The 16,805-nt window shown below is 35.8% G+C and overlaps 1 protein-coding gene across 1 annotated transcript in view; it reads right to left on the bottom strand.

Annotated features, from left to right (window-relative positions):
* MLLT10 (MLLT10 histone lysine methyltransferase DOT1L cofactor) overlaps positions 1 to 16,805 on the bottom strand; it is a 209,872-nt gene that overhangs the window by 11,501 nt on the left and 181,566 nt on the right. The window contains exons 15-17 of the mRNA XM_052650785.1: positions 4,824 to 4,941; positions 3,403 to 3,475; positions 1,234 to 1,388 (exon numbers count right to left, since the gene is read on the bottom strand). Of these exons, the coding sequence (XP_052506745.1) occupies positions 1,234 to 1,388; positions 3,403 to 3,475; positions 4,824 to 4,941 (346 nt within the window). The remainder of the gene's footprint in view (positions 1 to 1,233; positions 1,389 to 3,402; positions 3,476 to 4,823; positions 4,942 to 16,805) is intronic.

The following is a 16,805-nucleotide window of genomic DNA, read 5'->3' as shown; positions in this document are numbered from 1 at the left end:
AAGGCGCATCCTCTGCACACGGCTGTCCTGTTTCACTACCTCAAATACTTTTTCCATCCCTGCCACAGCTCGAACCTCTCAATGGACAGCAGAGATGCCATGATGATGGACACTTTAAAGTTCTATGTATTAAAAAGTTGTATTTGTTTAACATGCCCTCAAGGGCCTTCAAAAGACACAATTCTACTGGTACAGACACATACGGTCATTTCCCAAGGATTTAACTTTTATCCCTTCTCTTCAAGATCCCACACAGATCCCTTAGTGTACCCAAATGAGATGCAACAAGACTAAGCTAAACCTGTCCTCCAGCTATCATGTTTAAAGGATTATCCCGGCATGAATTTTCTCACAATTAGCATTTTTTGTCAAGAGCACCATTCATAAAAATACCAAATTTACAGCACCTGTCTAATAATAAGCAAAATATTTTGTTTTGTTTTAAAAAATAAAAAAGCAAAAGCTTATACCCCCTCAAATTATTAGAAAAAAAATTAAAACACCTATTATTTCCACCAGATAGATACTTAAAATTGTAAAGATACTAAATACGTATATATAAGACACTACGTAATTTAGCAAGTAAATGATGTAAATAATATATAGTATACATATAATGTATATATAACTTAATACTTATTCTTTCCCATCCAAATTATAAAATCAAGAGAGTTGGCCTTACCTGACTACACACATTTTTAAAAATAAATTCTGCAGTGGTGAGCAAGTTTTATTTAAACAATTAAGCTAAAAGAAGCTACAGCTCATATTTTTAGTAAAACTTAACTGATTAGAACAAAGTAGAATGGAGAAACAAAGTACTAATATTTTAATATTAATAATTATAAAAAGTAATAAGAACCAGTGAATTCTACAAGCCAGCAATGTTCATTTTATCTTTTATGTCATCTAACCCTCAATACTGTGATATAGGTACATTATTATTTCCATCCTATAAATGGAAAACTACAGCATACTGACATTAACACACTTGCCCAAGATTACACTGTTAATAACAGGTAAAAACAGAATTCAAGCCCAAGGGGTAAAACTGTAGCCTCTGTTCTATTAAGCCACTACATTACACTTTCTCACCATATTATATAAGACATACATCATAATTTCAATGCTATTCTTGACAAAGTGTGACTTCTACATCTGTCCACCTGAATATTCATCTATCCATCCATCCATCTACTGCTCTTCCTTCAAAGACAAGAAGAGAATACTTACTGTCACTAGGAGTGCCCTGTTCTAATAAAAACTGCTGTCCTTCACTCCACTGCCTCTCCAGAAGCTGCTCTATGCTGGCTGCTACTGGGGGCAGGTTTTCCAAACTGCTGTTGCCTGGTTGGTCATAGCGGATCTGTAAGTTGCTTACAGGGGACCTGTTGGAAACATTAATCCTCAGGTTAAACAGGAGGAGGACCCTCTAAGGGAAGCATAATCACATTTCTCACCTTATGCTGACTCTTCTCCTGTACAAGTTTTCTAACACCAGGTTATCCAGGCTAAAATGATAAAACCATAATCTACCCTAAAATTAGTAATTACCATCCTTCCTCCCCAGATGGTAACAACCAAGGGGGAATAGCTGGCATACAGGATAAGTAAAAAACACTAGAAAATATAAATATACTACTAATAATCTCTGAAATTGGCAATAAAAGAACTTGATGCAACTTTATAAGACAAAAGGCAAAAAGACAGGATTAGAAAGATTCACACTGTACAGCTAAAATGATAAGAACTTAAATATTCCAAAACAAAAATCACTTACATTAACATGAACATGTAATGTTCTCTCATTCAGTTTTTGTTTTAAATACATAAATGTGCCCATTTCTGGTCTCCGGCCTCTATAATTACATAATGAATTAGGGCTATAGAGTTTCCAAAGTATTTCCATATAATTATCTTCACACCAACCTAGTGAGAAGTCAAAACCTGCCTTCCTGGCTCTATTTCTATTTGAGGAAACAAGATGGGGCTTTAGTGACTTGTCCAAAGACATACTGCTAGTGAGCGACAGAACTGGGCAGCAGCTCAGGGCCTCTTGCAGCATGCTGGTATTCTGCTGCAGCCCTAACACGCGTCGCCACAAAAATCCCTTCAAACAAGAAGTTAAACAAATGAGTCTTCTTATCCCTTCCACATGTAACCATTGAGTGCTATACATACAGCTGCCTGTCCCTTCCCAAATAGTACATTATTGCCAGGATAATTTAGGCTATTTTATTCCAGGCTGATTTTTAAAGAATAATATACACTCAGAAATATGTGCTGAAAGTAATTTAGTGCCATTTTTTGGTGTTAAATCCTATTTAGCGAACGAAACACAAAGAACCACAGAATAGCAAGATAGCACTAAGGAATCTTAACTAATTTCTAGGGTTGCCTGTATGATATTTTAAATTTATAAGAACACAGAGATGCTTCTTCCACTAAACATACAAGTAAAAAAATCCATTAACTTTCTCCTTTGAGGAAAAAAAGAATAAAACAGTACAGAAGCAGCACAGCATAAATTACAGATTGGTCTGACGATGTTTTAACTGTGCACTTCAGACTCCTAGTTTCAAAAGAATAATATTTAATTTTCTGAAGAGTTCAACTGGGAAAAATACGACCTTTATTTCAACCAAGGATCATACAGGAAAAAAGGAACTACTGATGCACCACTAGAAAATAGCTACATTAGAGGTTATTGGACAAATCTCTCTAACATTACACAACTAGAAAACGGTATGGAAGTTGAGAGTGGAATAAAATTAATAAAAATACAGCCTATTAAATAATAAAAACATGTCCTGTTAGCAAGAATAATCTGACATATATATTAATATTATGATATCTGAGCTCTCTTATATAATATCCAAGGTAATTTCACAGAACAAGTATAATATATTTGCTGTACTTTGTTTCAAACAATTTTAAACAATTTTAGAGGGATTTTAGAGACAAGTCATAAGAACTTCATTTACTGAATTAGGAACTGGAGACTAAAGGATTAAGTACATAGCCCACAACAGCACTAAAACTGGACCCCAAAGTTGAAAGCCTGGAGTCTGCAGCTTTAACAGATCTTAAGACTATTCTATAACCAAAAAGAATTATCCAAGTTAACACATTAATAGTACCTGCAGCTAAATATACAAGAGAGCTCAGATTGATTAGAGATCCAAGAAAAGGCTATGTCTTTTATAAAGCTTAGAAATCTAACCACATGTTTAATATTCAAATTAATTTAGAATCACTCTTCTTAACTGTCCAGACATGCCTCTTATCTACAGAATGATTTTATAGCCTCACAAATGTAAGCTCTGCTGATATGAGATAAAGAAGTTTCCAAATCTCAAAATGTTTCCTTTGCTGATACTTTGCAGTGCAAATAATGCTTACCTTGGTGAGAGACTTCCTCTGGGTGAGCTTCCTCTGCCAGCAAGGCTACGGCTATTGTCTCCAAGATCTTGATCTGCAGTGTAAATATTTCACAGCTGATAAAGTGACTCTCACTAGATGAGAGGTTTTAAGCCCTGGCCCTGATTTTTCCTAAAACATACATAAAACCTTTACTACTATCTTTGCAGTCACTACAAAAGTAGAAGATCTAGTATGCTGCTAGTTTAGAGCTGCTGGAGTGTGGCATGTAAGGCGCTGTCCCTACACGTTTTTTTTGTGGGTGGAGAAGGCCATGGATTATGTACATTCTTTCATTCCTTTCAATTTTACAGCACAGAAGCGTGGTTTCCATTTGCAGTACCCTCCCCTCAGCCACTTTTAATTTCTACGGTTAAAGTAATGAATCACAGCTGTGGACAGCTAATCTGTATGCTTATCACAGCAAATCCTTATGCTTTGTATATTTTAACACTTCACATTCCAAGACAAGTCATAAGATACATATGTATTACATACAGCCACGCACCAAAACTAAAATTATATATATGTTACGTGGATCATTACACGTAACACTAAATAACCAAATGGACAAAGACAAGTAGGAATACAGAATTCTGTATGCAAAAAGAAATTAATTTTTTAAAGATATTCCTGAGGTGACATCCAATATCTCAGCTTGAAGAATAATTTGTATTTCCCCTACAGTGAGTTCCTTATAAAATCACCCTATCTGGCCTCTTTCAAGGTCGTCCTCCCCTTATTCTGAGTCAGGTGACCTTTGACTCTTGAAGGGTAAAGACATGACTGATCCATTCTTGGTGAACTGCTAAACCCATTCCCTTCCCCCAAACAGGCATGACTACTTGGACATGTCAACAAATCCTTAAGGGTGGAAAGAAACAAAGCAAATCCAGTGGCTCATTAAAACAGTACAAGAGGCAAATGCTACAAAATGTCAACTGGTAAAAATTCACAGGATTACTAAACACTGCAGAGATTCTCTAACAGGATTTTTTTTAACCAAGTTTGTGTAATGCAATTTCATGAATTATGCAAATAAAGATTGAGGCTATTCACAGAAAGCCCAGTGTTATGCTACTTTCATTGCACAGAACTAAGCACTGAACACATCAATCACAAAAGTCACAGGAGACACTAGCATTCCTGCCTGCTGATGGCTCTGCTTAAACATTTACATTTCAGACAGTAAAAAAAAAGGCACAGCATACTATTTACTTCCAACTGTAATTCTTTTCATTTAAAAGGGGAGGGGTACACACACACACACAATCCTCCCCTTTAGATTTTATTTATTAACCACATCTTTAGATTCTTCAAATGAAATTAGCTTGATGGGGGGTAAAAATCAGTTTGGTGGAGGGGAACAGAATTTTAGAGTTTAAAAATTCTTGAGACCTTACCTGTTTGATTGTTTTCAGACTGAGCTATAAGAGCTGCCATTGATGAAGTTGAATTTAATCTATTGCCATACATATGAGATGATGCCTGATTAAGAGACGATCCAGATAAGGTATTTGCCTAAATGAAAAGAATTACAAAGACAAATTAATTATTGTATAAAATATCTTAATACTTTCCTTCCTAAAAGACCTAGCAACAACTATTTTCTTCAACATAAGAATGTAAGTAGAACTTCCTGACTTTGCAAATTTCATTCTTGTTTTACCATTTCAACATTCCAGTTTCTGAAAAGTTACATTAACTCAAAAGAGAGAGGGAGCACTGCAACTGGCACAAAGTTAACTATTTATGATTTAATTTCAAAGTATCTATTTGATACCAAAACCAGTGGCCTGGTAACCATGTGAACATATGACTAGTTATTTAATCTTATTAAACCGTTCAGAAAGTAAGGGCAGGGAGACAACAGATGTCTAACAAATGCTTCACTCTCTTACCTCACAGGCTGCCTGAGGAGGTCAAAAGGTTCAGCCTCTACCTTTAGTATTTTAACTACACAGAGCCATATCTCCATTGCTTAACTCTGTCATTAGTAAAACCCGCACACTATTTTGTTACTTCCTATTTTGATAGACTTGGAAGCCTGCTGCTTTTTCTGTTTTGTTTTGTTTTTATTTTAAAAGAAAGCAAACAGGCATCACAAGTATGTTTTCTATACAATGCAGGGCTCAACGAATCACAGCTTTGCCCTGACCCCATATAAGGCACTGTCTTTTTGGCAGTAAGCCAGCTCTGCGAACTGAAGAGCTGGTCCACAGTTTGTAATTCATTCATGTTGCTAACCACAATTCTGAAGGCCTCGACTGGGACTCGTGCCAAACAAGCGAAAATGAACCCTTAAACAGATGAAGCTAAGGAGGCTGGCCAAAGTCTTGCGTAATCCAATGTAATAAAAATGCCTTCTTTGATGTGAATACTTTCTCCCACTTTCCAAGAATATTATAACCTCAAAAATGTGGCATTTTGGAAGCAAATCGCTTGTACACAAAACACTGCTAACTCACAGAAGGCTATCACTAGTCTGAAATACTTTTCAGATTTAACAGAACCACACATTTCAAAGTAGATTTTTCTTCTTCATGAAGTGAAATCAAAACTTAAACTTTTGTAAAATGAAATAATTGCGTAGTTATTGCAGAACAAAATTCTGGAAAATAATTTCAAAGAATTGAGGTGTTTTTAATATAAATAAGCTGATTAACAATAGAACAAGATGTAGAACATTTTGACATGTTTAACTGCACAAAAGAGACCAAGACGACAAAGCAGTGACAACAAGCAAAATATTACAGAGAATAAACTGTGCTTCTGGAAAGACTCAGACCCTGACATTAATATTTGGCCTCTAGCCAACTTACTCAACATAAAAACTAGACTTTACAAGTCACAGGAATAGTCTCCGTGACATAGAATCCTGTCCTTGCTTTCCATTGTCTCAAAGGGTATATTTCATAGTTCATACTATAATGTCTAAGTTCAATTGGTCAGTTTCTGGGATTCATTTTTTGGATTATACAGTCCTGTTTCAAAATCAATTAGCCCTCAGCAAAAGCTAAGTCATCCCTTTAATCTGAAGATCACACTAGACACTTACCATGCATAGAATATATAAAATGTGTCAGCAATGGAAAGATAGGAAGACTTTTCTTTTAACCTCTTCAAAAGTTAACTGCTTGGGAATCAGCTACTCATAAAATAACTTAGAATGAGAAAAATCCAGAGACAAACAGAAAGACCAGATGTTACTAGAAACCCAGTTTAAAATCTTGGGCACCTCACACTTAAAAGAGCCCTTTGCAGAGCCAATTTACTCTTACTCTAGACAGAATTCTAAAAAGATCAACTAAGCATATAACAGATTAGAAGTGGAAAATTAATTAGAAAGAGGGAGAAAAAGTAATATCTTGAGACACTTTGTTGGCAGCAAGAAGTAACAGCTGACAGCAGGAGAGGAGAGAGAAAAATATGAGCAAGAAGGAGCACGCTCCCGAGTGCTGGCCAGGCCCGGCTCCGAGCACGGGCAGGAAGGGTCGCCACACCTGCACTCCAGCCTTCTGACTCTTGTGCTAGTGCACTCATCCACTGGCTGAATCCAAACTATTATCACACTAGTTAAACTGCTTTTCCAGTTCCAATTATCAGCTTTATGAGCTTCCTTAGTCTCTTGATAAGAATCAAAGATCCTATTCTCTTTCAGGAAGGGTTCCTTCTGTCAAGGGCTTTATATTTATCCCTGTTAGCTTCAAATTTCTTGATGTAGTCTCCAAATCATCATACTTTTTCAATCACACACTCCACCCACTACACTAACGGCTCAAAATGCAAAGCAGCACAGCGTAACTCATTTCCATAAAGACTACCATCAGGAAGAGGATAAATCATCGTTAGCACAATTTCAAAGCAAGAAAGTATGGATTTTATAAAGATGGTAGGCAAAGGTAAAATTAATAATAAAAAAAATTAGAAATACATTCATTATCCTGAATGACAAATTTCCCTCAATTTTTTTAATGTTTAAAAACTACCAGGTAGTTTTTTAAATTATTGTATTTATCTAAGTAAGGAATTTCCAAGAGAGATTGAAAATTACTAATTTTTACCATCTAGGGTTTTGTGGTATATGAGAGCACCTAAACCACTCTACATTAAATTCAAGTCATTACCATCATTTTTAGCAGGTAATATGAGCTAGCAAAGACTCTACAAATGTCTGACACTGGCCAACATTTCTGAAATGATATTTACAAAGGTTACTGCTGGAAAATGTTGATAACTCTGCAGGAAACTTAGAGCAAAGAGACTCCCAACATTTTAGCTAAAAGATTCTACAACTTTTAGTAGCAATAAAGAAGGAAAAGTGAAAGAGACAACCTACACTGATGGGGGAATATAAACTGGTATAGCCACGTGGAGAAAAGTACAGATCTTTAAAAACCAAAAACAGAGCTGTCATATGATTCAGTAATCCCACTCCTCGGCATATATCTGGAGAAAACCATAATTTGAAAAGACACATGCATCCCAATGTTCACAGCGGCACTATTTACAAGGAAGCAATGTAAATGTCTGTCAACAGATGAATGGACTACTACTTAGTCATAAAAAAGAATTAAATAATGCCATTTGCAGAAACGTGGATGCATCTTGAGATTACCATACTACGTGAAATAAAGCTAGACAGAGAAAGACAAATATCCTATGATATTGCTTATGTGTTAGTCTGCTCAGTCATGTTCAACTCTATGGGACCCCATGGACCACAGCCCACCAGGTTCGTATGTCCATGGAATTCTCCAGGCAAGAATACTGGAGTGGATACCATTGCCTTCTCCAGGGGATCTTTCTGACCCAGGGATCAAACCTGGGTCCCCTGCATTATAGTCAGATTCTTTACTGTCTGAACCACAAGGGAATTGATATCACTTATATGTGGAATCAAAAAAAAAAAAGATACAAATGAACACACATACAAAACAAAGATATAGCCACAGACATAGAAATAAATTTATGGTTACCAGAGGAGAACGGGGGAGGGGAGGGGAATAAACTAGGGTTAACATATACATATTACTATATATAAAATAGATTACCAACAAGGACATACTATGAGGCACAGGGAGCTTCACTCAGTATTTTGAAGTAATCTATAAGCGGAAAGAATCTGAAAAAGATTATATACACACACATACCACAACTGAATCATTCTGCTGTATACCTGAAATTAAATCAACACTGTAAATCAACTATACTTCAATTACCCACAAAAAAGAAAGTGCTACTTGTTTTTGGAAGTAAGTACACACCTTATGGTATTTCAATTCTATCTTGCCCTGGAAAGGAGAATGTCTACTGTGGGCAAATATGTTCTTGAGCTTGTTGGCACTATAAAGAACATAAGCTGTTAAAACACTGGGGAGGCTGAGTGAAAGTATCCATAATACACATGAACTCTGCACTGTTCCTGCAACTTTTCCATACACCTAAAATTATTTCAAAATAAAACGCTAAAACAAAAAAGAATATGATTGCAAAAAACTAGTTACTTGGCTTTATAGTATTTTGATGAAATGAAGTAATGTACTCAAAATGTAAAAAGAGGTGTTAGTCAAGATTCACTTCCAAATATATGATCTTGGGTTTTTTCTCTCCCCAAGAAGGAACCATTTACATGCAAGATGTTATACTATACCTGTTCCAAAATCCTAGTAACAGTCTTAGTAAGTGTAATAATTATTTTAAAAAATGAACCCAAAGCAAAGTAAAGCAGAAGTAAACTTAATAATTACTGAGGTAAATCTAAGTCACACTGAAGCAAAATATGCTTAGGTATCCAAGGAGACCTGGGTTCAACCCTTGGATCGTGACGATCCCCTGGAGAAGGGAATGGTTGCAAAAGGGCAGACACGACTAAGTGACTTTCACTTTTTCACCCAAGAAGGAGAATACCCTTAGCAGATTTAGACTACTATGCTATGCTAGGCATCTAGAAAGACATGTAAGCCACTACCAAGGTAGTATTTACACTCAAAATCAAAGAATCCTAAGTAGACTGACATACCCTATTAAAATATTAACAAGATTAAAATTACATTTCAGCTTGAAATTTCCTATTAATAGTTCACCTATTAATATTTCAAATGTCTGCTTATGACCACAGAGAAATTTTTAAAAGGATTGTAGTTGTAGAGTGAAGTGAATCTATCAAATTCCTAGGCACCTGGCTCATTCTAAAGGAGTTAGTTGTGGAGGGGGAAAAAAATCAGGCTAAATCTATTCAATTATCTGAATGTCAGACTTAAAAGTGAGTATTGACAGTTTTTCCCCCCTCCCCACTGTTGGTAAAGGCAGAATGATAAAATATAAAGAAGTAAAATTAGTACTAAAATTAGTACCTATCAAAATTTCACCTTTGAAAAGTATCATAGCAATACATCATCTAGAGGTGAATATGAAACTTCATGCTTGAATCATATAGGAAGACCAAGCATTTTTTAAAAATGCACAATTAACCTGTCAATAAACATTAAAGTCAAATCATGCAAACAAGCTCTAAAACACAGTAGCTTCCTCTTCAAACTTTCCAACTCTAATTCCCGATTTTAAATTGCATTCTTCCAAAATATCAGCTCACTAAGCAGTATTATTTTAAATACTCCTACTTCATGTATACTCTTACAAGGAAAAACTTTTCATTATCACTGTATCTGCCAAAAGCCCACCTATCCCACCTTGCTTGGGTGGGGCACTAAAGCTCTGTCTTTAAGCTCCATCTGTAAAAATGGAGATATGAAATAGTAACTACCTCCTAAGAATATTATGAGAAATTAAGTTGATGTATAGAAGGGCTGAGAAGAATGCACAACACACAGTAAGCACTCAAATTTTACCGTGCTATTTTAAAATTATTTTCCTAAGCTATTATGGCTTCCATCTTTTCCAGTAACTTCATTAGCAAATATAAATTGCCAATTATATTCTTATATGAACATGGTTATATTTCAAAGAGCAAAACATTTCCCTGAGAAAAATTAGATAGAATTAATATCTCATTATACAATGACATTTTAATCTATATATTTTATAATAACATAGCAATAACATAGCAATACTGCAAATATACTATAAGAATTCAAATATTTTAATGACAATTTACACACAATTTGTTTGACTACAAAGGTTTCCATGAAAAATTAGAGAACAATGGAAAGTTTTATGTGTTCTCTAACTTAATTCTAACTTTCTACTGTAAAATGTACCCTGATAACAAGACCCAATTCTGTGTCAGCTACCACCATTGGGCTTTAATGCTCTGCGTGTGATGAGAGAAGAAACCAAGTGTGAACAACTTTCAGGTCCCATGAGTAGGCTGACTGTTAAAGCTGTCAGGTTCAATTGCATCATTCCACTTTATTCAATGCCCCAAACTGCTCCCTAATTGTTAGGAGCTTAACGTATTCAAAACCATTGTTTAGGCTAATGCTGAAATGCCCCACAATTGAGTTTCTACAAAGTCGTGGGAGGATTAAATTGTAGTTAAACCATTAATGAACACTTATGATTGGACAACAGGACTGTACAGAATAACCACCAACTCTAAGCAGGTTTCTAATTGGTTAATATCTAATCAACATATCACTTATCTTTTGGAGGGAAAATTATCAAGTCCCTAAATAGGCTGTTGAAATAATTTAAGAATGGAAAAGATCTCATTCAACAGCTATATGTAAAATGACTAAAATTCATCTGTCTATAGTAATATGAAATTGTAAGTTTTAACAGAAAAGTTTAACACTATCTTTAGTAAAGGAAGTGCTTCTGTACAGTTTTCTCACTGGCAATCAGGCTGTTTCTATAAGAGCTGAAATTCAAAGTGTGCTATAACAACTGTAACATCAATGCAGTGACTATGAATTCCAAAGTAATTATGGTCTGCAAAGTACTTTTCTCATTTGAACTTCAAAATATACCTGTATTGCAGGTAGAATAGGTATTTAAAATATTCCATTTCATATATGAAAAAAATTAAAACCCCCAAATGCAAAAGATCTACCCACCACCACACTAGTAGTGGTAATGTTCCAGGAACCTAGGGTTTCTGACCCAATTTCTACTATTTTGGATTGTGTCACACAGACACAGTAAAATTCCAAACATCTTTTTTCGACAGAGACTCATCATCTATGTCCCTTACCCTCTTTATCCTCCATAGTAAGAAATGTTAAAAAGCACTTTTAAAACCTTTTCTGCTCAGAAAGATAACTCCTGTAAAATTTTAAGTCATGTTGCAATTGTTTAAGACAGATGAAACTTTTATTCTGACCAATCAAGTCAGAGCTCCTTCAAAGACAGGTGAATCTGCCTGGGAAACTGAAGCATTTTCCAAACAATATCAAAGTGTCCTACCAAACATTATCTGAAAGGAAACCAAAATTAGATCTACAATAACTCCCCAGCACACACAACCACACCACACAGACACACCAAACTTACAGCCCTTGAAGCAAAAGTCTCAAAGAAATCTGCAAAACAGTATTTGCTAAGTTACTCCTTTAAAATACTTCACTTTATCTGCATTGACTAAATATCTCATAAATAAACCTTAAAAGTTGCTTCATTTAAATTACTTTTAAACTGTATCGTTTGTATAATAGTAACATAGAGGAAACAAGAAACCATAATTTACCCAAAGACTGTATCCAAAAGCAAAACTCAGAATGCAGGATGTTAGAACACAATTATTTTCATTACATTCTGCCTTTAATTCTACTAAAGTAATCCTTCAAACAAAAGCACCTCCATTTCTCCCAAACACAAAACAGAATGAATGTAGAACTGGGAAACTGGAATTTGAAAGGCAAAATGAAAAATTAATGGCACAGCTATAGAAACTAATCTATTATCTCCACCGATGATACAACAAGAGCAGAGCACCCACCATTAAAAACACCACACAGACAGCAGTTCTACCTTCCAGTAATGTTAAGAAACTATACTTGTAACTATAATGTCATACACTGCTGATATCTGTGAACCAATAATCACCCTAAAAACAAGTTTATCAAAGAAAAGGATTTAATATCAAACAATATGAAACAAGGCTAGCAAACATTTTTAAAAGTTTTTTTTCCCTTCAAATTAGGGGTGTTAAGCATTAGACTTTTTCTTCCAAAATTTTAACAAGTGTCTCGTTTTTGCCCCATTAAAGGCACAAATCTAGTCTCAGTTTTTAATTTCTATTAGTTCTTTCTGATTATATATCCCCGACCACTTGCCTGGGAACAATCCTTAAGACATCAAACAAACCAAATAAAGAGGTCTGCTTGTCTTACTTAAAACCAAGGCCAGTAAGATCAAGAATGATCTCCGGATTTTTATCCTGCTGGCACCAAGACCATCACTAAAAATGACTACTTTCATAAACTTTTTGGGAGGGAAAGGAAAAAAGTCAAAACACTGTTTAAATTTAACACCTCTATTCTCTGTTTACTTCTTTAAAATATTTGCTTGCTGCTGTGATGGTTTTCTCAGTAACTGTGTAACAAATCTTCTACAATTATATTTTACATATTAATAGTTTTAATTTACACACTTTAAAAGTGTGTAAGCACTACTCTTTTCACTTTTCAACCAACTACCTATAAAGAAACTCTAAGTAAAAGGCTAAAATGGGGTTAAACACACTGAATTGTATGATTTAAAAACATATAAGGCCTATATATAAACAGAAATAAATGTGTTGTTTTGAAAAGAAGATTAAATTACCAAGTGCATCACAATTTTAGGAGTTCTATCTAAATATTCAATTTATTCTAAATATTTCTGTATCCTTTCCTTTGCACATTGCCTAGAAAATTCACACCTTGTACACTCAAAATCAATACTATTGTCTCAGGAAGCTAAACTGACATAGTCTTGCACTTGATTCAACTCAGAGGTCAACCTGCCTCAGTTGCCTGGAGACTGATGGTTGCTAGAGCAGTACCAGCTAAGCCAGGCTAAATACGCTCCGGCGTGAGGGCGGAAAGCGTTTACTGCTGGAGAGAAACTTAGATGCAGCTGTCTCAGCATGCAGCATGTGAGTCTCACTGGATGATCATATTTATAAGCTACCCATCTTACTGCAACAGGGAAAGAGGATAAACAGTGAAGATTTTAATTGGACTGAATCCTGGATTACTTGCAACTATGATTTCTTTGTTCTTCAGTTGAGTCATATGTGAAGTGGAATTTTCCCTCTAGCCATAAATTTCTCTTCCCTACCACTTCCCCCACCCATCTCCCTAATGCCAACCCTCAAAACCACAAACATAATGAATGGGAAGAAATGAGATTTTTGCTTAATTCAGCCTGGAATTAACGAGAGAGTAATTAAAACAGACTTTTATAAAGAAAGGAAAGAAAAACGCACATTGAAAATGTTCATGTGAGACTCTTTCCAAGCATATAAAGCTATCAACAGCATATGGTTACACTTAATTAAAAGAGATAAAACTATTTATAAAGGCCATTCTCTCATTTATCCTTTCACCCTCTCTAACCCCAAACCCCAGTGATTATGCCTACCTCACCAAGGCTAGTGACATGAGCTAGAGAAAAACTCTCCTAAACTAGTCAAATTCCCCTTGCTCAGGTTGATAAGTTCACCAAATTGTCAAAGACAATACCACTAATCGTGCCATTGTTTTTCTGTGCTAAACTACTGTTTAGCTAACTAAACTATTGTTCTTCTGTGCTAACTATTCCAATTCTTGACCTAATTAAGAGGTGACTGTTTGCACTTCACCATTACATACTTTAAAGACAACAATGCTATGCTTCGATGTACAGATTACAGGATATGCTGGAAAAGCCTAGGTATACTCTAAAGGCCCATACAATGTAATTTATGCACACAGACATAAAGCATGAGGTTACAGCAACTTACAAACAACTACTTCACTAGTTGCTTATAGTTAGACATTTGTCTTTGTTAGAATTTTCTCAAAACATTGAGACTATTAGAGGCTTTGGGTAAAGTGAAAATAAAAATAAAATTATAAGAGAATGTCAATAAATAAAACAAATAGGAATTTTAAATTATCACCTTTGAAGAAATCTGAGGGTTGAGGATGGGGAATGAGGGGTGGACTGTGTGTGTGTGTGTGTGTGTGTGTGTGTGTGTGTGTGCATGCACACGTGTGCAAGCATACACCCATGAAAAACTTTGCCCATTTACTGTCCTACATATATAATTCAAGACTATGATTTCTCTGCTTTGACTCTAGGTCCTAGAGCATTCCTGCAGACTAGGGCACCTATCAAGTTCTAGATATAAAATGAAGAAAAAGATTAAATGGATGCAAAATCACCAACATAGTCACCACTGCTTACAATTTTATAAATATTCCTTCTTATCTACTAGGAAGAAATCATGTAAGTATATAAAGACTTAAATGAATCATTCATTCTCAATCCTATATCCTTCTGCACTGTTTTTTAAAAAAATTAGACCATAGATATTCATATATTACTTCTGTGATTTTAAAATTATAAAAGGAATTTGTTAAACCACCTAAGTCCAAAATTGGTTCATATTTTATAAAGTCCTTAACCCTCTTATCCTTATCCATCAGAGGGCAGACAAAATGAAACCACAATCACAGAAAACTAACCAAACTGATCAAATGGACCACAGCCTTGTCTAACTCAATGAAACTATGACCCATGCCATGTGGGGAAACCCAAAACAGATGGGTCATAGTGGAGACTTCTGACAAAACGTGGTCCACTGGAGAAGGGAATGGCAAAGTACTTCAGCATTCTTGCTTTAGGAACCCCATGAACAGTATGAGAAGGCAAACTTAGGACACTGAAAGATGAATTTCCCAGGCTGGTAGGCAACCAATGTGCTACTACTGGAGAAGAGTGGAGAAATACCTCCAGAAAGAATGAAGAGACAGAGCCAAGGCAAAAACAACGCCCAGTTATGGATGTGACTGGTGATGGAAGTCAAGTCCAATGCTGTAAAGAACAATACTGCATAGGAACCTGGGATGTTAGGTCCATGAATCAAGGCAAATTGGAAGCGGTCAAACAGGAGATGGCAAGAGTGAACATTGACATTTTAGAAATCAGTGAACTAAAATGGACTAGGGCAAATTTAACTCAGATGACCATTGTATCTACTACTGTGGGCAAAAATCCCTTACAAGAAATGGAATAGCCCTCATAATCAACAAAGAAGTCCGAAATACAGTACTTGTGTGCTGTCTCAAATATGACAGAATGATATCTGTTTCTTCTCCAAGGCAAACCATTCAGTATCACAGTAATCCAAGTCTATGCCCCAACCACTAACGCTGAAGAAGCTGAAGTTGAACGGTTCTATGAAGACCTACAAGACCTTCTAGAACTAACACCCAAAAAAGATGTCCTTTTCATCATAGAGGACTGGAATGCAAAACTAGGAAGCTGAGAGATACCTGGAGTAACAGACAGTTGGAGTACAAAGTGAAGCAGGGCAAAGGCTAGCAGAATTTTGCCAAGAGAACACACTAGTCATAGCAAACACCCTCTTCCAACAAAGCAAAACACAACTCTACATATGGATATCACCAGATGGTCAACACCAAAATCAGATTGATTATGTTCTTTGCAGCCTAAGATGGAGAAGCTCTATACAGTCAGCAAAAAGAAGACCAGGAGCTGACTGTGGCTCAGATCACGAACTCCTTATTGCCAAATTCAGACTTAAATTGAAGAGAGCAGGGAAAACCACTAGACCATTTAGCTATGACCTAAATCAAACCCCTTACGATTACACAGTGGAAGTGACAAATAGATTCAAGGGATTAGATCTGTTAAGAGTGCCTTAAGAACTATGGATGGAGGTTCCTAACACTGTATGGGAAGCAGTGATCAAGACCCATCCCCAAGAAGAAGAAATGCAAAAAGGCAAAATGTTGTCTGAGGAGGCCTTACAAATAGCTGAGAAAAGAAGAGAAGCTAAAGGCAAAGGAGAAAAGGAAACATCTACCCATCTGAATGCAGAGTTCCAAAGAATAGCAAAGAGAAATAAGAAAGCCTTCCTCAGTGATCAATGCAAAGAAACAGAGGAAAACAATAAAATGAGAAAGACTAGATATCTCTTCAGGAAAATTAGAGACACCAAGGGAACATTTCATCCAACGACAGGCACAATAAAGGACAGAAACAGTATGGACCTAACAGAAGCAGAAGATATTAAGAAGAGGTGACAAGAATACACAGAAGAAACCTATACAGAAAAGATCCTTATGATCCAGACAACCACGATGGTGTGATCACTCACCTAGAGCCAGACGTCCTGGAATGCGAAGTCAAGTGGGCCTTAGGAAGGACCACTATGAACAAAGCTAGTGGAGGTGATGGAATTTCAGTTGAGCTATTTCAAATCCTAAAAG

The sequence above is a fragment of the Budorcas taxicolor genome, chromosome 13 (genome assembly GCF_023091745.1).
Source record: "Budorcas taxicolor isolate Tak-1 chromosome 13, Takin1.1, whole genome shotgun sequence".
Taxonomy (NCBI): domain Eukaryota; kingdom Metazoa; phylum Chordata; class Mammalia; order Artiodactyla; family Bovidae; genus Budorcas; species Budorcas taxicolor.
Note: the sequence above shows the minus strand (reverse complement) of the source record. Positions and strands in the feature narration are given on the sequence as shown.